We start from the raw sequence: 20078 nt of genomic DNA, 5'->3' as shown, positions 1-20078 counted from the left end.
ACTCATATAAAATTGTTTTCTTATTTCTTTTTTTTTTTCCTATTTATTGGGTCGGGTGAGATCAACCCACTCTGACACTCAAACCCAACTCGATCGTATCTAAAAAGGAAAAATAAACTTTAAAATTTCAAAATAATATATAAAAATTATTTATTAACTTTACATCCATTTTTTTTTTCTTTTGGTTTTCCTCTTTATTTGCTATCCCTCCTAATTTTTTCTCAAAATTTAAAAAAACTAAACATAAGATCTCAATCTTGCATCCAAATGACATGTCGATTAGACATTGAGTCCATTAAGAATGTGCTCAAATTAATTACATCACTAGTTTCTTCTATGTTCGTTATGTATAAATTGAATATTTCTAGCTATTCATCTCATTCTTCTCTGCCGTGATAGAAATTGGCCATGGCCATGACAAAATTTTGTCCTACGCAATCTGAGTCAAAATGCATAGACTTTCATTCCCAAAATACTGCTTTTCTCTTAGTCCTGCCTCAAGCATAGTTCACGCGTTCCATAAAATATACACCCAAAATTATAGCCGAAAAGAAAATTAGTAATCTAATCGGCGCAAGGCATGCATATGGTAGAGAATGGTGGCCAGTGGTGCATCAACTCCAAGTCAAAATCGTGAACCATGCTTCCAATTTCGGGACTTCACTGGACAAGTTGATTCCTTCCAAGTTTGCCTTTAGGATAAGGTGGGCATCCATGGACCATGACTAACAATTTCTCCTACCCCATAATTGTCTTCAACCACAAATTCCCTCCTAACGCTCCGGTGGTGTCCATTGATGTCCACATTCCATACTGATTTTAAATCAAAATCCATATACATATAAAAATGGTAAAATAAAATAAAAAGTCACAACTTAGAACTTGCTATCACAAGATTCAAAAACCCACCATAAAGAAAAAAAAAAAGGGCTGATAATGCCGTTACGAAAAAGACACTTAATTTGTTTAATATGGATTTAAAAAAACGACTTGAATTGACCGAACCATCTTGCATTTGATTTAATTGAAAACTGCATTCAAATAGGGCCTGCAGGTGCCATGGTTGATAGGTCAGACAGAATTTCAGTCGGTTTTAAACTAAAGTTTTGGAAACAATCCCTTCCGCCATCTGATTATGAAACGCAGCCTTTCGTGGACCCACCAATACATCTTCCAAAATGAAACGCCGTTCAAATGAACTTTGAATTTTGGATTTGGGGCATTCCCAACAGCATAACTTTCTTTTGTCAGTTTTAACATTAAAAACTGGAACCGACAGTTGGATTGATCGATCCAACGAACGGCAAGGTTTTTTTTTTTTTTTTCACACGTACTATTCATTCACATAAGCGGACTTTTCTCAATAGTACGGTAATTTAAAAAAATTATTCTTAAATTATTGTAGTAAAAAAAGTTATTACAAATATATTGTAATTTTTGCTACTTAAGAGAAAGGACGAAGGGATAAATTTTTTTTTTAAACCAAAATCGTCCTTTCAAAAGACGATTTTATTTCCATTTAAAAAATAAATAAAAATTCAAAAGAGAAATCGTCTATTCAAGAGACGATTTCCCATTAAAAAAAATTAATATTTTTTTTAATATTTATTACAAATTATAAATAAAAAAAAATCCCAAAAAAAAAACCTCAAGGAACTCGTCTTTTGAAAAGACGAGTTCCCATGAAAAAAATAATATTTTTTTTAAAAAAAATCTCAAATTTAAAAAAAAAATAAAAAATCCTCAAGGGAACTCGTCTCTTGAAGAGACGAGTTCCCATGAAAAAAAATCCCAAATTATAAATATAAAAAAAAAATCCTCAAGAAGAAACGATTTCCCAAAAAAAAAAATTTATATAATTTGGGACTTTTTAAAAATAAATATTAATTTTTTAATGGGAAATCATCTCTTCGTCTCTGAAAGAAACGATTTCCCAAATTTTTATTTATTTTTTATAATTTAGGATTTTTTTTAAAAAAAATATATTAATTTTTTTTCATGGGAACTCGTCATCTCTTGAAGAGACGAGTTCCCTTAACGATTTTTTTTTTTTTTTTAATTTGAGATTTTTTTAAATAAAAAATATTTTTTTTTTTCATGGGAACTCGTCTTTTCAAGAGACGAGTTTCCTTAAGGATTTTTTTTTTTTAATTTGGGATTTTTAAAAGAAAAAATATTATTTTTTTCATGGAACTAAGAGACGAGTTCCTTTGTGGTTTAAAAAAAACAATAAATAAAGGCCCGCGAAATTGGGCCGAATTGTGGCCCAAAATATGGCTTGGTGGGGGTGCCACGTGGAGCACCCTCAAAATTCAAACAAAAAAAAACAAAAGAAAAGAAAAAGGGTGGGGGCCGGTCTGGCCACGCCTGAGCACGCCACGTGGCAGCTGGGTGCTCAGGTGTGGCTGCTGCCCCTTCCTTTTTGCCCAGGAGGGCTGCCGCCCGTCCGTTCTTTCCATGGCGATTTCGGCTATCTCGGGCCACGTCGACAGCCAAGAGGGGTTTCTTCAAGAGACGAGTTCTCTCGAGGAAAAAAAAATTATATATAATTTGGGATTTATTTTTAAAAAAAATATTAATTTTTTTTCAAGGGAACTCGTCTCTTCTAAGAGACGGTTCCCTTGAGAATTTTTATTTATTTATAATTTGAGATTTTTTTTAAAAAAAAAATATTAATTTCCCTTGGGTTTTTTTTTAATTTATAATAAATGTTAAAAAAATATTAATTTTTTTTAATGAAAATAAAATCATCTTTTGAAAAGACGATTTTAATTTTAAAAAAAAATTATCCGTTCACCCTTTCTCTTAGGTGGCAAAAACTACCATATATTTGTAATAACTTTTTGGGAGAATTATGTTTTGGGGGTAAATTGGCCCCCAAATTAACAAAAGGTTCATGTAACTCTTCAAATTGAGCCCAAGACCCAATGAAAGTATGGAAATTGAGTTGAAGGATATCATCCTTTAGTATTTCCAAAAATGTCCTTTGTTGATTTTGAGAAAAAAAATTAATATTTTTGAAAAATACTTTTATTTAATTTAATATTTTTTAAAAATAAATTTATTTAATTTAATATTTTTTTTAAATAATTTAATATTTTTTTAAATACTTTAATTTAATTTAATATTTTTTTTAAAAAAATTATTTAACTTAATTTTATAAAATATTTTATATATGTTCTTAAAAGGTATATTTGTCTGTTACTATTTCATATCCTTCAACTCAATTTAAAGAGTTATATGGACCTTTTGTTAATTTAAGGGTTCATCTACCCCCAAAAGATAATTCTCCCTAACTTTTTCCACTATAATAATTTAAGAATAATTTTTTTAAATTATCGTAATATTGAGAAAAGTCCCACATAGGCCCGTGTTTAAGCCCAAGGCCTTTCATGGGGTCTCCCTCGTAACCTTATCGTGTTCGTACCCAGGTCCGCAGAAGGCTAACATGTCCACAAGACCCTCGTAAATAATAAGGGAATCATCATTTAATTATTCATGAGTATCCAGTGCTTGCTCTCACTATTCTCACCATCCTCGTTATCCTTGTCCCCAATAGTAGCTTCATTGTAATTTGTCCTCGTCCTCGTCCTCGTCCGTATCTTCAACCATTGAGACACCCTCCTTTCTAATATGTTTTCTCCCTTCTTTACGTGTCACTGTCACCCTTATATCAGAAGCTTGACACTTTATGAACTTAAATTGATTTGGATGTTTAAATTGCACATCAACTAGTTTATTCTTAGGTAAACAAGTGACTATGACCATTACATCAAAATTAGTGACTATAGATTTAAGCCGAATTCATCATTGGCACCAGGAACTCTATCAATCAATGTACCCAATAAGTTCTTGAGCAACGTCGCTAACGCACAGGTATGGTCGGTCCCCAATGGGTGTTTTTTTTTTTAAAGAAACAACTAACACCCAGACACCGGCGTTATTCTTTCTCCTTCTTGACGCCGTCGTCGTTCCTCTCTCGCCATTCTGTACGCTAGGAGCCGCCGCCGCCGTTTCCATCATTCTCCACGCCGTCGTCCCCCCATGACAAACACAAGACCTGACTGCATGACTCCATCGGGTATTTTCTTCGGCCCCTTCTCATATTTCTCAGTTTTGCACGATTTTCACGGGCAACGATTCCATTTTGAAGAAATAATATAATTTATTTGATTTATAATTATTTGTAGTGTCAGTGTTTGTAGTTTCGCTTAGTTGTTTATTTGAGGGCATCTTTCAATTTGTATATTTTATCTATTACAAATGGAAGAAAAGTTGGAATGATGCTCAATCCCCTTTTGGGTGAATCTCATTTACTGTTGAAGTTTGTTGATTGGTTCTGTGAATGATCTTTGAGAATAGGTAAAAAAAAAATTCATATGCGGGGGATCACATCCCTTTCTGGGGGATCTCATTTATTGGTAAAGACCCTTTTTTGGCATTGTGAGATATTTAGAAATTATGTCATTTGGGTTTTAATCACTAAAAATAATGTGATTTTGTTGATGGGTTTTATGCAAAATTTGTATTTATTTATTTTTAATCTCTAAAAAAAATGTTATTGTGATGGGTTTATGATTATGCGATTTCTTCATTAAGAGTAGTCCTTTTGACAAGGTAATTCTTAATACTTCCTATGCTTGATCTTTGGATTTAATGGAGTTTTCATTGGTTAGTGATTACCTTCCCTTATGGTTATGAATTTCTAATGGAAAGGAATCTTCCTTTAAGCTAATTCATGGCATTTTCCCCACATTGTAATGCTTCATGTGGATGCTGAGAAAAGGTAGGATCAAAAGAACGATGAAATTAAAATCTTGAGGAGTAAATTTTCCATTGTCTGGAACCTGAGAAAAATAAAGAAGCCAGTCTGGTGCACGAATTGACTATTTGGCTCAAATAAGGTGATGCTTGCATTTTCCTGAAACCAAAACAGTAACATAGGCATAAAAAAATTCTTCCCTTCTCTTCTCCTCATTCCATAAAAAAAGAACTCAATTCAGGAAAGCCTCAATTTACTTGTCCACTAAACAAGGAGAAAAAAAAAATTATATCTCAACTTATCAAAACATTTGATTAGTTGTTGGGTTGGCTGCATGAACCTTTTTGAAAACAAATAACATCTTGGAAAATGTTATGTTCCCCATGAGTGTAGTTCTTTAATGAATTTTTGAAGGCAAAACATTAGAATCCTATTGATGTTCTCTTGTTCAATTTTGGAAGAAAATGATACAAAAGCACAGAGACCTCACAACTTTAGGAAAAAGCAGTGAACCCAAAAAATGCGTAATATCTCCCATAATGTGATTTGGAGAATATTGAATCCCAAATTCTACTTTTTTTTTACTACAATTTATACAGTTTCAGCACATAGTCACCACTTGAACATAATTTGTCCTCTTATTCTTACTAATTTCGATTGGACAAAGTTATTATAGTTAAGCTAATTAGCTCTTTCTTTATGTTCAACAATTAAATTAAGGTTTCATATCATGAAGTTGTTGCTTTGAAAGGCTGACTCATCTATAGGGTAAGCCACTTAAAATTGGCTGTTATTTTCTTTGTGGATTTGATTGATCTTTTTGGCTTTTCTTTGAAGGGAATTGAGGGATAAGCATTTGAAATCATGGGATACACATTGAGAGGATATTAAGAAGATTCTTTCTATAATTGACACAGAGATAAATGCTGAAAAACTAGTTGCTCCTTGAAAGTAATGTTTTCAAAACTAGACTAGTTATAATGATAAGTATGAAAATAATATAAGTTAAACAACATAATAATTTTTTAATTTTAAAATAATAGGATATATAAATTTTGGCATGTAGATAAAATTAAATAATAGATTTTTCTTTCCATTTTGAATATATTTTCACACTTAAATATTATATATGTTTTATTTAATTAAATTAAAAATATGAATACATTTTTATTTATCATTATCGTGATTCAATTTAATGATATCAAGCATTTATATGTTTTATAATGTTATCTTCACATCATGGTTCGACTATGATTGAACCATCGGTTTAGCCAATGAATCATGTTCCAATAATTTTTTTAGTTTCAATGATTGGTCTGGTTCCGAAAATATTGAATCTTGCATCTATGATAAAAAGGCCTTCTAATGAAAAAAATAAAAATAAAAAGTTGGCACTGTTACATTTTTGCATCAATAGCCAAATATTTGATATTCTACATAGGCTAAATAACAAATCCAAATTAAGGGATTAAGATTTGTGGAAGTTGTATCTATTACATGTAGAATTACTAAAAGTAACAAAATTAATCAATAAATATTGCATTATTGGATTGAAGTCCTCACAATTCATAGGTGGTAAAAGAAAATGACGAAGAAAAATATTTGATTTTTAGTTTATTTTCTTAGTTTTAGTTTACGAGGATTCTTTTACTGTTTGCTTTTTTCCCCCTTCATTGGAGTTTAGAGTTTTTCTTAATCATTATTTTTAGTGTCCATTTGGATACACTTCATGTTTTCTATTTTTAAAATAGAAAAATAGTAATAACTCTTATATAGGATATAAGAACTTTTAGGTGTTTATATTGGAAAAGTAATGGTTTTAAAAAATTATTTAAAAAATTTGAGGTATCAAAAAAATTTTACTACCTCGAATTTTAAAAATTTTGAAGTGATTTTTAAAGATATAACATAAAACTATACTTTTTGCGCTAGAACTTGTGATTTTATATAGGATTTATTACTACATTCTACTTTTGAAAACAAAAAAAATAAGAAGTGCATCTAAATAGACACTTAACTTTTAAATTTTTATGATATTTTATTTTTTATGTGTATTTTTTTAGAAAGGTTTTATTTATTTATTTATTTTTGTTTAATTTTTAAGAAAGCTATTGGTGGTTTTTTTTTTTAAATTAAAAATTATTATGGATTTTTTTTTTCTTTTTTTTGAGGGGAGAATATGAATTTTAGGGGGGAAATAGGTAAAATTTAAAAAGGGAGGAATAAGAGGAGGGGAGAAAGAATATGACTAGAGGAAAGTTTAATTCATCACCATTTTCTTCTATTTAGCAACTCGAGGGTTTGTTGTTTAGAGAGTGAGCATATTGCCTGTGTAATATTTGCTTTAAAGTTCTTCTCGATTCACCATCAAAAGTTTGACTCTTTCCATAAACTTTTTGGCTAGATGAATCCGTGTAGGAAAAGCTCTCTCTTTCTTTTTTCTCTTGGGTGTCAATTGCTTCAGTTTCTTCATACTATTACCTTTTTCCTATTATGGTATCGACCAAAACTCCATTTAGATGATTCTTCTATATGGTTGTTGCAGTTTGGTGTGTGTCTTTCCAGTAATCTTGATTACTATTTTAGGTCTTTATGAGGCATTTCATTGACTATCCATATGGTGTCAACTATTCTTGAAAGCTTTGAATACATAGTCACCTTTGAACTTACAATAGTAGGCCTGATTTGTTTCCAATTTTAACACACTCCCTTGATTTTTATTTTATTTTATTTATTTTTGTAACAAAATGGGGGAGTTAAAAGTCTATTTGCCTTCTAAAGTGGGTCTTCCATACACAAGCTTTCATATAAGAGATATGGTGATTCTTGAATTGGATACCTTGGAATAGGCTTGAACCTTGAGATTCTGCAGTATTGCTGGTGGAAGATAAGGGTATTGATCAAAACTGGTTCTTGAATAGTTCTAGCCTTTTATAGTTAGCTTAAGAATCGAGGTCAATTGTGAGAGGTGTCCTGGGATGATACCCAAACAATAGTTTGACATGTATTTACTTGATTTTTGTCTCCAGTTGTTTCCCCTTTAGGATCTGCAAGGGTGTTGACTTGTTTGGAACAAAAATAAAATTGCATGATGGCAGCTAAGCTGATCTGTAAGAGGAGTTTATGTGTTGACTGCTGAAGTGTGGTAGTATTACTCTTATGGTTGAACAATGTGGGGGTGTGGGTTGGGGAAGTGAGGCAGAATGCATTTGTGGTTATGCATGTAATTATGCATGTAAGGTATTCAGTATAATTCAGAGGTTATGCATGTAAGGTATATTTAATTAGTCTCCCATTTGCTTGGAAGTAGTTATGTCTATTAATTCTTCTGGATGCTTTGGCCTCTACAACTTGATGTCTACTAGTCCAAGGTAGTAGAACTACCAAAAGAAGTAGCACAAAGAGCAAAAGAGAGAACAGGTACTAACATAAGTTTGCATTTAATTGGAGTACTATGCTTTTTGGTGAATTTCAATGTAAGTTACATGTTGATTGCTATCTTTTATTGTATAAAACTTGTAGGATTTTGATGAAATTCATTAGTCAGAATTGAAATTTGGACAAGTTGGGATTCAGACTTTTGATTTGAACTGAGTGCTGTGGAGTATGGTTCAAATACCTGGATTTTAGGTTTTGATCAGGATTTAACAATAGTGAGATCACCATCTTTGTGAAATGACAGAGAATGTTTTCGTTATATTTTTTACCTATTGAATATATATATATATTGGATCATATATTCTTTGACCTTGGCTTGAACTTTTGACTGGAGCTTAGTAATTTACTTTCTAGGAGCCAAAGAAGGATGATCTATTTGACAACAATGCTTCCAGATATACAACTCATTTAGCTTGCTATAAGCACTTGGAAATCACCATAAAGATTAATCAGATTCACATTTTTAGTTACTTTATGGAGAATTACACATTGTAGGATTACATGCTAATCAACACTGGCTTGAAATTTTGGCTGCTGTCAAGTTACTTACCTTAGGGGCAAAAGAAGATTAGTCTACTAGCCAGGTATATAACTTGTTTAGCTGATTTGCGCATTTTGAAATACTGTTAATTTTGACAAAATTCGCATCACTACTTCTTTCATGTTCTTATTATGCTATTATCAACATTTTAGGAATGCCCATAAAACTTCTTTTATGCATGGCTTCTTGCTATTAGTTTGATGCCAATCCAAATAGGACCTTATTATTATTACTATTATGATAATGATGATCATGATGATGATAATGACAATAATGTTGCTAAATCTTTTTGTTCTTTTTGCCCCACTTAAAGCAATGAGATTTTAGGTTTCATTATCTAGAGGAAGTACTGGAGTGATGCAGAAATTGGGTGATTTCAAGCTTCCCAACTTCTTCAATTATCCGCCATACTTCACGTAACCTCCTGCACTCTTTGCCTTAATCTCTTTTCTCTGTTATATGTTGAATTGTTGCTTTTTTAATTCAGCAGATTATTACCCCCTCGAGACCTGGCTCAAGTTGTAAAGTTGGGCTGGGTTTATGAGAGGTTCCAGGTACAAGTCCCAATGGGGACAAAAAAAAGTACCTATATAAAAAAAATTCCGCCCATTATTAGAAGTTCAGTATCTATTGCAGTTACTTATAGTGCTCATTAAGTTGTTTTGACCTTAACTAGTTCCAATTCACTTCTCTTTATAGATGTTCAATAGGAATGATTATTTGGAGGCATCTAATTTTTTCCTACCACATGTTCTCTGTGGTGCATTATGGGGTGAAGGGGCTCTTTTAATTCACCTAAGTTTTTCTTGTCATGTGTTCTCTGTGGTGCGTTGTGGGGTGAAGGGGCTCTTTTAATTCATCTTGATTTTTGTGTTCCTTAAGTTGATTGCATAAGCCTTTCCAGGTCCTCTCCTTGTGAGCATGATTTGGCTTGGCCTGGCTCATGAAGCCATCAGTCACCAATTCAAAGTTTGCTACTTATCTAGGCAATATCTAAGTTTCAAGACAACACAGGACATTGGATAAAACCCAAGGGAAAGGTTGTGACATGTGGGGGCTCTATCAAATCCATAGGATTATGTTCTATAATCGAATTTTCTTCTATTTAATCATATTTCAAACAAATGATTGGAATACATGTGAAAAAATTATAAACTCTAGATCTGATTCCATATTATAGCAACAATTTCAGTTTTTCTTTACATCAAATTTTCCATCTATCTATACACCTGCAAATATTGGGATAGGACATAGGACATAGGGAACTCTATAGAATATCCAATGCTTGGTGATCTCCATGTGACATTGACACAAAGATGTAATAGTGCCAACCGCCAATGCCTTTTCTTTCGTTTTCCCTTTTCTTTGGGGTGCAAAGACCTTTTTCATCATGGATGCAGGATCTTTTTATTCTCCTACTTTTGAACCTTTACTTGATATTTCCTTTTCCATTATGACTCCTTCATATATATTATTTATTTATTTTATACTCCCTTCCATGATTTCATTCTTAGTTGGAACTTGTGATTCACTTAGTCACATATTCTCATTGTCTTTTCTTCATTTTGCAGCCAGTAAGAGACACCCAAGAGAAGCAGGTACAACTTTGGAAGGAACTTATTCTTGATTACTGTCAAACTTAAAAGATATTTGTGATAGGACTGGAAGAAGAATTTTCTCTGTTCTTGAATCCTGTTATTGAAAGTAAGTGCTGCCTTCTCATTAGGTTTTACTGAGTTCTCAAATCCAGTGATCAACCTTTTCCAATCTTCAATGAAGCTGACAATCCTCTACAACCATTTGCCATACTTGTGTTGCTGTTCTAATGTACAATTCAGGGTGCCCTTTTCTAATTTTGTGATGGAGAGTGATGAGGATTTTCTTTCATGTGATGCAAAGTGAATTCACAGGATCTATGTCCCATTATCTCAAACTGATGAGGGTTTTTTCCTATTTTATGCAAAGTGACATAATTCACATCTCATTATCTTGACCTTTTCACACATTATCTAAACAGAGGAACTTTATGCATATCTGTAATCATATAACATGACAATGTAGTTTTGTTGACACTTGTAGCCAACAATTGACTGCATCATGCTTCTCAAGTTTGGGCCCTTTTTGCAATTTCTTCTGCATGTCATAACTCAGAAGTTAGGGTTCCAACTGTGATATGTCCACAATGGTAGTGCTGGCTAGATGACATTAGTGGCTTTAGATTAACTTCTCAACAGTATGGTCTGGTTGGCAAAGCTAGCTACTTAAGAACACTAAAACAGTGCACAGTATGGTAGAGATTACAAAAATAAAGAGATACCATTGGCTAAGAGTATTAGTATTTGGTGAAGGGTAGGGTGCACTATCTTAAGTGCTCATTGGTAACAAAGGCATTCTTTTTATTTTTTAGTTGTTTTGTTTTAATCTTTTGGCATAGTAAAACCTTGAAGATTTTACTTGGTTATTAGAAGATTTTTTTTATTTTCTTTGATAAAAAACAGGAGATGTATTAATTATGTATAAAGAGTTAATGTGAAGGATCAGGAATTCTCTCCACAAATACACAAACCTGGTCAAAACACAAAGAAACCTCCGCTATACAAGGAGATTTATACAAAAAGATAGATCACAATAGAACGTACAAGGATTTCATCTCCTCAAGCCTGGCTAAGCTCCTCTCATTGTTAGCCCAACCCAAATGGTGTATATACCAAATGCTAACTAAGCTTAATGGCATTCAAATGAATGCCTTTAAAATTGTCATTACAAGAGGCCTAAAAAGAAGTAAAGAAATGAAATAAATCCCACAACATCTCTGAGTCCTCTATTTATCCTCAAAGATCCTAGCATTTCTCTCTTGCCACACAATCCAAATCAAAGTGAGACAAACAATCTTCTAAAGGGCCTTACCTCTTATAGAGTTCCCTAAACCTATATAAGAAATAATCATCATGTCATATAAACTCTTAGATTAAAACCACACCATCTCAACCTGATTGAATAGTTTGTTCTATAACCCCAAAGTAATCGGGCAATGTGGAAAGAGATGGTCAATCGTCTCTCTACTCCCCTTACATAGGATGCACCAATTAGGACTAAGGACTTTGGAGGGTTTTTTCAACTATGGCATGTCATTGGTATTTATCTTCTCGTGTGCCACTAACCAAGCAAAGGTCTTAATCTTAGCTTTTGATTACTATAAAAATTTGGTTGGATGGAAAGAAACTGAATATGATATATTAAACAAAGCGAAGAAGAAAGATTTACTGACAATAAGCCTAAAGAGGATAGTGTCCATGCTCTCACATCTAGGAGGGATGGAGACAAGTGTATGCGGATAAGAGATGTCATTAGTCTTTTGAGATCCTCAATTTCCAAATTATAGGTTGTGGCAAAAAATGAGATCTAAGAAAAAGAGGCAGAAACATTACCAATGATAGCTGAAAAGGTTTCTATTTGTGCTGACTCTGTAAAGTCTTGAAAACTGTGAATACAAAGGTTGATCCCCCCTTCACAAACTTCCCAAAAATGACTTATGGTCCCATCACTCACCATAAAGTGAGTATGTGCAGAAAAAAATTGGAGAATATGTGCAATAGCCTTCCAAGGGTATTGATGTGACTGTCCGACTATATTTTTTATGTCTCACTCATTAGGATGTGCCCCATGATACTTAAAATAACCTGATGCCAAATAACGTACCTTTCATCAAGAAACCTCCAAAGCCACTTCCCTAACAGAGCGCTATTCCTCAGAGAAGTCTTCCCAAATCCTAAACCACTAACTCCTTTGGCCTACACACTAGATCTCAACCGATAAGGTGATCTTTTTTACCTTCACCAAACCCTAACTATAAAAAATCTCTTGCAATTTTTCAATCCTTGATGCTATTGATGTTGGAATCTTGGAAAGGGATAAGAAATAATTTGAGTTGTAAGACAAACAAGACTGAATTAGAGTTATTCTATCCTCAGGGACAAAAAAAGTTTTTTTCCACCCATTCAATCTTCTAGAGATTCTATCAATCATTGAATAACATGTTTGATTTCCGTCTTTGTTTTTATCTGAACTTAGAAGAGTTTGAGAAAAAGAATCAATTAAGTTCAAGAATTAATATTTTGTACGTATCATATTTGTTAATCAGAGAATGAGAATTAAAATCCATTGGATTTAAAGGATAGCTATGATACCCAGATTCTCTAACTTCACCCAATGTACCAATGTCAATATGACCAACATGAGTGTGGGTATGAGATCTATTCCAAATACTCATATTTTGCTTTAGGTTTGGCTGTTTGACTTTAGTTAATTTCTTCTTTTTTTTTCTTCTGTACTTTTAACTTCATGACCATATAATTACATTGAAGGGAGGGAAAGTTTTCTGGAAGAGAACCTTTATAAGAATATTTAGGCATAAGAAAAAAGATAGGGATACAAGAGAAAATAAAAGAAATTTCTATCAAGAGTACCTTTACTTTTTATTGATTTCTAATTGATTTTTTTGTGCTTTTATTATTATGTGTCCAAATGTCTGCACCTGTTTTTAGTATCCGTTTTAGTCGAGTCCCCATCCCTATATTTGGAAATGGGAAGGATTAGATACCTAGACAATACCCGCTCCTGAATCCATGCAATGCAGAAAGCTGGACAAATTCATTTGGTTATAAAAGACTTCAAAGTTCTAATTCTAGTATGAAAGCTGTGAGGTTAAAAGAGTTAACCACATGTAATTTGTCTTTAGCAAATTTCTGCATTCTTAACCAGGTGTACTGTGCAAATAGTTTTCCTTTATTTTGGCCATGCAATCATTCAAGGGACTGGAATTCTTTATATTTATATTACAAACCTGGAAGGTTCTCAAGCCAAAACTCTGCTATGCATAACCATCATAGAAGCAATAAATTTGTGGCTGAGCTTTTGCACATAAACTCTGAATTATGCAGTACTTTCTCAATGAGTATGTATAAAGGTAGTAATGACTATTGTTATTGTTGTCCACCATATCTGTTTAATAAGCTGCATCTCTAAGTTGATATTTTGAATTCAGTTGTTTTGCAAGTTCCTGTCCACAGATACGTTAAATTTTGGTTCTGATGGTATAGGAACTCTCAGTCATGAAGCTAGGGAGGCATTCCTCTCAGCCTTAGTTTTAGAAGGTGTGTTTTGGTTTTTCCAAGTGTTACATCATTCCTTTCTGGTTGGTGAAAATAACTGTGCTCTTACATGCATAAACTTGAATGTTAGTCTCTTAGATGCTGCTTTAATCTTACAGGACGTGCTGAATGGATGGATAAAGGACATAAAAAATGTCTTATTCTCTGGCATCAGATTCAAGATTGGGCTGACATCATTTTGCACTTTGTAAGTTAAGAAAATGTGACTGCTACAAACTAAAATGGTTCTTAAACATAGGTAGTTTGTGTTGAATTTATGATTTTCTTGCTTATATTGATTAGGTGAGAGATTATGGGTCGGAGGACAGTGTTATGACAGGAAATGCGGTCAGGAACTGAATCTCAAGGAACAGGTAATTTTTATTGCATTTGAAGCCTGGTAAAAGTAGATTGTGGAAATAATCCCAGAAATCTTCATTGCTTTTGTGATTGTGTAAGCTCTTCCATTCAAGTATTATGGTAGATGGTTTTTCTTGTGTGTGTGTGTGTGTTTGTTTAATTTTTTTTTGGTGGGTGCTGGATCAGGGTGGGGTGGGTGCAACAAAAAGAAGAGAAAACAGAGAGTAGATAATCTGCTTCATTTTGGACTATTCAAGAAATTTTCAACTGAGTTCCAGTCTTCCGAACTAGTGTTTTGTGTTTGGAGCTGTGTGTTAATCATTTCTCTTTTCAGTTACATAAGATTAAAATGGTTCCTAGGATCAAGGTCTCTCTGGGACAACATTTCTCGTTCTCTACTCCTTTTTACCCTAGTTGATTTGGAACTTTAAGGAAAAAGCTGCACGCTTTATGCTTTTCCTTGTTTCTCAATCCATCTTGTTACACTCTTCAAAAATGAATGGGGTTTCCTTTTTTCCCAAAAACTTATTACTAGACTTTTATTTACATGGGAGATGTGGTTAGTCAAGCAACAGAGAAGAACGGGAAAAAAGGGGGAAAAAGTGACATTGTTTTCATGTGCCCAAGTTTCTAGCAGAAGAGATAAAAATGGTTGTTTTTTCTTACTTTTTTCAGAAGAGAGTTCCAACCATTCTCTCTTTCAAAAACATCTTATACCTCTTGCTATCAGCTCTATTTTTTTGTCAACCATTTGTGGGCAAGCTATTTATGAAAATCATTTCATCATATCTCTTGTCCGTTAGTTGCTCCTAGTTATGTAAATTCAATAGAAAAATATATTAAATTAGCCACCATGGACCAGTGATCGAATATGTTTTGGTTTTCATGGAATTTTGCAAGGGGCCCTTGTAGGGTCCCTTGTTGGACAATGGAGTATGCCTCTGGATTTATGCAATACCCCCTAAAACAGTGGGGAAGCTCATTGTAGCGCCCAAAATGGTTATTATTATAGCATCTCTTTCTGAAAGTGGTAAATCTGCTTGTTTCATGCTTTCCTTCTTTTTTTAGGATTCAAATAAAATAGCAGTTGTTTCCTTTCTTTTGTTGATTATTTTTTCAATTCAAGGTTTTTTTTTTTCATTTTTTATTTGGTTAATTTTCCATTATAGGTGTTGTTTTTGTTGTTCCATTTGCCACAGAAGATACTTTATTAAGGCCTCATTTTTGCTCAATTTGCTGCTACCTTAGCCCATGGTTCTGGATTACTTTTCTCTGTGTTCGTAAATGACAGTGTTAGTTATATACCAAATATAATTTTTGGTATTTAGTTGTCATTTTCTCCATGTGCAGGCATCTGATTATTTGTAAACTTAAAAGTTGAAAATTAAGAAAGCTTACATCTCATACCTTGAGGCTCAATCTCACCATGTTGCAGGGTCAAAGATCCCCTTTATCCTTTTGCCTGCTAAATCTCTAAATCCTCTTTAGAAACAGTAGAGTAAGAGAGTTCACGATCCGTTAAGTCCACTTCCAAGAAATAGTTTTTCATGAATATGCTTATCTCCATAAATGTGAAACTTATTGTTACACCATTCAGTTATTCTTTTTAATAAATAAAAATCCTTGTTTTGCCAAGTCCTCTGATGGATTCAATACCTTGTCATATCCATTATGTTGAGCACATCAATAGTCGACTGAACTTGGAATTAATAACTTCTTGAATGAATAGCAGTGCTTTTACTTGAGCTTTATTTTAATTTCTTCAAAAATGAAATGCGAGTTTCTGGAGTTGACACCAACAGTGCAAATCTAGCATGGGAGTGTACATTTAGGACATAAATGTCGGGAGCTTGCTAAACTCCACTTTAGGGTGGTGGTTAGCTCCCTACACATATCCGCACATTTGTTGTAATGTTAATAATTTTCTCTCTCAGAGCTTCATGGGATGGAGAGTACAGTCCTAATGCGAGCCCTGGAACAGCTAGAACACAAGGGAAAAGCTTGCTCTCTTCAGCTGATGATGAAGGCGTGAAATTCTCTCTGTAATTTCTTTTCACTTCTTCATCTCATCAATGACTTAATCTTATGGAAAACCATGAGCATGAGGCATGAAGCATGAAGAATACCCTTCTAAACATATGACTTGCAAAAAAAACATAATTATTCAATAAATTTTTTTAATGTTCAATTTGAACATGGTGAAACTTAACACAACTCACCTCACTTCTGCATATTTGATGATGGTAGTCCTCGTCAAGCGTTTTAAAGACTTGGCCATGATTGTGGAAGGTTCTTTGGTTATTAAGATGTATATATATTCATATTTTTAGAATTAAATAGTCTTAAAAAAATAAAAAGTACAAAATGGTTATTTAATAAAATTTTAAATTAATATAATTATGTGTATATAAACTGATATCAGCCTTTTGTTTATTTATTTTTATTATTTGGGAAAGTGGGCATCCACTTAGAATAGTCAGCTATTTTGAGGTAACATTTCATGTCAGCCGCCCACACCTTCAGGTTGGGTGGGTGGGCCACACCTGATGCTAATTTGAAATAAAAAAAAAAGGCAACAAAGAAAATATGGGCAGAAGATTTGAAAAAGGTCTTTTGAAGTTAATCCAATTTCAATACCGTAAAACAAAAGAAGTGGAGATGAGAGACGACACAGTAAGAAAGGGACGCTTAACCACTTAATTTGTACGGGTATAATCAAATATGAAATAACAAAAGTTTCAATATCATGATAGAAAAGTCCGGATACACTTGTTGAATTGACTAACACATTTATTGAAACCACAGCCACAGGGCCTCCACCCAGAGAGCGCACTTACAAATATGCCAGACTGGGGTCTTGGAGTAGGAAATTCAAAACCAATTCTGTCAGGATCATGGTGCCTCCACCACCTCCACAGGCACGGACCAATTCCACCGGGCTCCTGCCTCCTGCCTCCTGGGGGATTGCCAAAAGTCCAAGTTACTGTTGTCGCAGATCTAGTGGGCTTCTGGGAGTCAAAAACCAAAAGCTCAACGCATAAAGTAACAAGAGAAGGTGTTGAGTGGCGTCAAAGCCAACCAGATTCTGGTTTTTCTTCTTTGTCTTTGTTTGGTTGAGCAGTGATCCCATGTTGCACACACCCACCAAACTCCCCAACTCCCACACATGCTATTGGTAGGTAAGAGTCCATGTCAGTGGACAGCAACTGACTGGTTCACGCCTCAGAACATAGACATGAGACGCTTCCTTCATTTATGGTTAACATGCCATCGAATTAATCTTTTTTACGTCCTTGTCACCCAGCCACCCCTGCAAGTCAGCGTTAAAATTCCACGTGTATTGACGAAGGAATGGGGTAGGACTGCTCCGCTTTTATCGAAGTTTTAATTTTTTAAAAATAATTAAAAAATTTTATCTTTTAAATATTAAAAATACTATAAATTAAAATCAAACGCAAAACACATTTTCTTAATTTGTATGAACCCAAATAATGGGATGAGGATAAGAAAGAATTGAGAAGTGGTGGTAATAACAAGAATGAGATCTAACATGAGGGGGCCCCCTAATTAATTTAAGAGTTTAAGACCAGCGCCCAGAAAAACAGTCGCCCCCGAAGCCGCACACGCCGCACGCCTCTGCATGTTTATCTTAAAAACAATAAAATACTTTGAATTTCAAACTCTCCCCCTCTCTCTTTCCATTTCTAAAGCTGTAAAACAGTATGCGGATGCGACTTTAGGCACCAAAGCCACCCACTCCCTTCCTGCAGTAATGGCTTTTGCCGCTCTCCTTTCCCACCACCATCACCTCTTCCTCCTCCTCTCTTTTTCTCTCTCCACTATTAAACGCACAAGACACTCTCTGCACTCTCTTCGTCTCCTAACATATGGGCTACCTCTCTTGCAATGCAGAGTCCGCAATAGCTACATGCGACCCCTACATCTGGGACAACAAACGGAAACCCTTTCAGATTACCAACTTCTCCTATGCTGATCTTGAATCCGCCACCAATGGCTTCTCCGCTGAGAGTTTTCTCGGTAAAGGCAGCTATGGCAGCGTTTACAGAGCCCTTCTCCACCACGGTAAGCTCATCGCCGCCGTCAAGAGAGCCATAGGCCCTCAGCAACACAATAACAAGTGTGCCAGCTGCACCAACTGCTCCACCTGCTCCAATTCCACCAGTCCGGCTGATAACGAGATCGAGATACTGTCGAGAGTTCGAAATCCTAGACTGGTGAATCTATTAGGCTTCAGTGTGGACAGGAACGAGAAGAAATTGATTGTGGTTGAGTTCATGCCCAATGGGTCTTTGTATGATATTCTTCATTCGAGTCCTAGACCACCCAGTTGGAGGCGGCGAGTCAGGTGGGCCTCGCAGATCGCGAAGGCGGTGGAGTCGCTGCACTCGTCGAATCCGCCGGTGATTCACAGAGACATAAAGTCTTCCAACGTTTTGCTGGATGGGAAATGGAATGCAAGGCTTGGAGACTTTGGGCTGGCTTTGAGGGGACACGTGGAGGATGTGAGGGTGAGGTGTACGCCACCCGCGGGGACGTTAGGATACCTGGACCCGGGCTATCTTGCGCCGGGGGATTTGAGTACCAAGAGCGACGTCTTCAGCTTTGGGATCTTGTTGCTGGAGATGATCAGCGGCCGCAACGCCATCGACGTCAACTACAGTCCACCCTCGGTGGTGGACTGGGCCGTGCCCTTGATCAAGCACACCAACTTCTCCGCAATCTGTGATCCCCGCATCGGAGAGCCGGAGGATCCTCGCGTGATCCGGCAGCTGGCGGTGTTGGCCGCTCGATGTGTCAGATCAACGGCGGAGAAGAGGCCTGCGGCGACTGAGGTGGTGGACTGCCTCAGAAACGTGAGAAAGATGGTTCAGTCGCCGCCGATCTGGGGTAATGTAAGGAGGCGAGTGCAGAGGCCGTCGAGGTCCCGGCAGATGACACTGGAGGTGTTGGATGGGAGCGGAGAGATGGTGAAGACGAAGAAACTTGGAAGCAGAAGGAACAGGAAGGTATCCAGTGTTCCGGGTGCAGAGGAGGGGAATGAAGCGGTTGGTTCGTTGAGTGATGGTGTGATTAGATCCAAATCAATTGGTTCGGGCAGCGAGATTAAAATGGGTTGGGATCCAAAGAAGAAGCCTGGATTGGTTGTGAAGATGCCTGTTATGAGGCTTGTGAAATCAAGGTCCATGGGGGTCGTACAATCCAAGCGCTTGCTACATTGCCATCAATTTGCCTTTGAACTTGACAAAAGGGCTCATGCATTCAGAGAATTGAGTGAACCCAAGTTGTTGGTGAGTTGGGATAAACAACCCCTGATTCAAAAATGCATCTTAAAGCAAGATACCGCTGTAATTGAATCGAAGGAACCGAATCCGGTGGGCTCGAAGACCCTTTGATTATTACGTGGGAGATCGGATCCCATCAACCTTTACAGTAAATCATATGCTTGGGGGTTTGGAGATTTCCCCGTTGATCTATCTTTGTTCCAATTCAATTGTGGGAGCTCCAATTACATGCTGTGGCATAAAGTGATGGTTTGGTTGTCATTTACACTGATTTGTGGTTGAAAATTTTCTTTATTGGTTGTAGGTTTGGACGCGATCCTCATCTTTCCGTCTTCTCTCCATAACTGGGGATTAAGGAAACAGATATGAGGCATTATTGCTATTGCATAATTTGCATTTGATGTGTTCCATGATACTAGGGATCTTATAGCTAGTCAGAAGATGTCATGTAAAATCTTCCGAGGCATTGGTTAAATCATTGGTACAATAATTTAACAATTTCCAAATCTGTGAAGGTTCAACCA

The 20078-nt window shown here is 35.3% G+C and overlaps 1 protein-coding gene and 1 pseudogene across 1 annotated transcript; both read left to right on the top strand.

Annotated features, from left to right (window-relative positions):
* Positions 1 to 4087: 4087 nt before the first annotated feature.
* On the top strand, positions 4088 to 16578 carry LOC100259046 (vacuolar protein sorting-associated protein 25-like; annotated as a pseudogene).
* Positions 16579 to 17761: 1183 nt separating this feature from the next.
* LOC100253910 (serine/threonine-protein kinase-like protein At1g28390) lies at positions 17762 to 20078 on the top strand. The gene has a single exon (XM_002285671.5). The coding sequence runs from the start codon at positions 18139 to 18141 to the stop codon at positions 19663 to 19665; it is 1527 nt and encodes a 508-aa protein (XP_002285707.1). The 5' UTR covers positions 17762 to 18138; the 3' UTR covers positions 19666 to 20078.

Source organism: Vitis vinifera, chromosome 18 (genome assembly GCF_030704535.1).
Source record: "Vitis vinifera cultivar Pinot Noir 40024 chromosome 18, ASM3070453v1".
NCBI lineage: Eukaryota > Viridiplantae > Streptophyta > Magnoliopsida > Vitales > Vitaceae > Vitis > Vitis vinifera.
The sequence above is the reverse complement of the archived record's forward strand: the minus strand, read 5'-3'. Positions and strand labels throughout refer to the sequence as shown.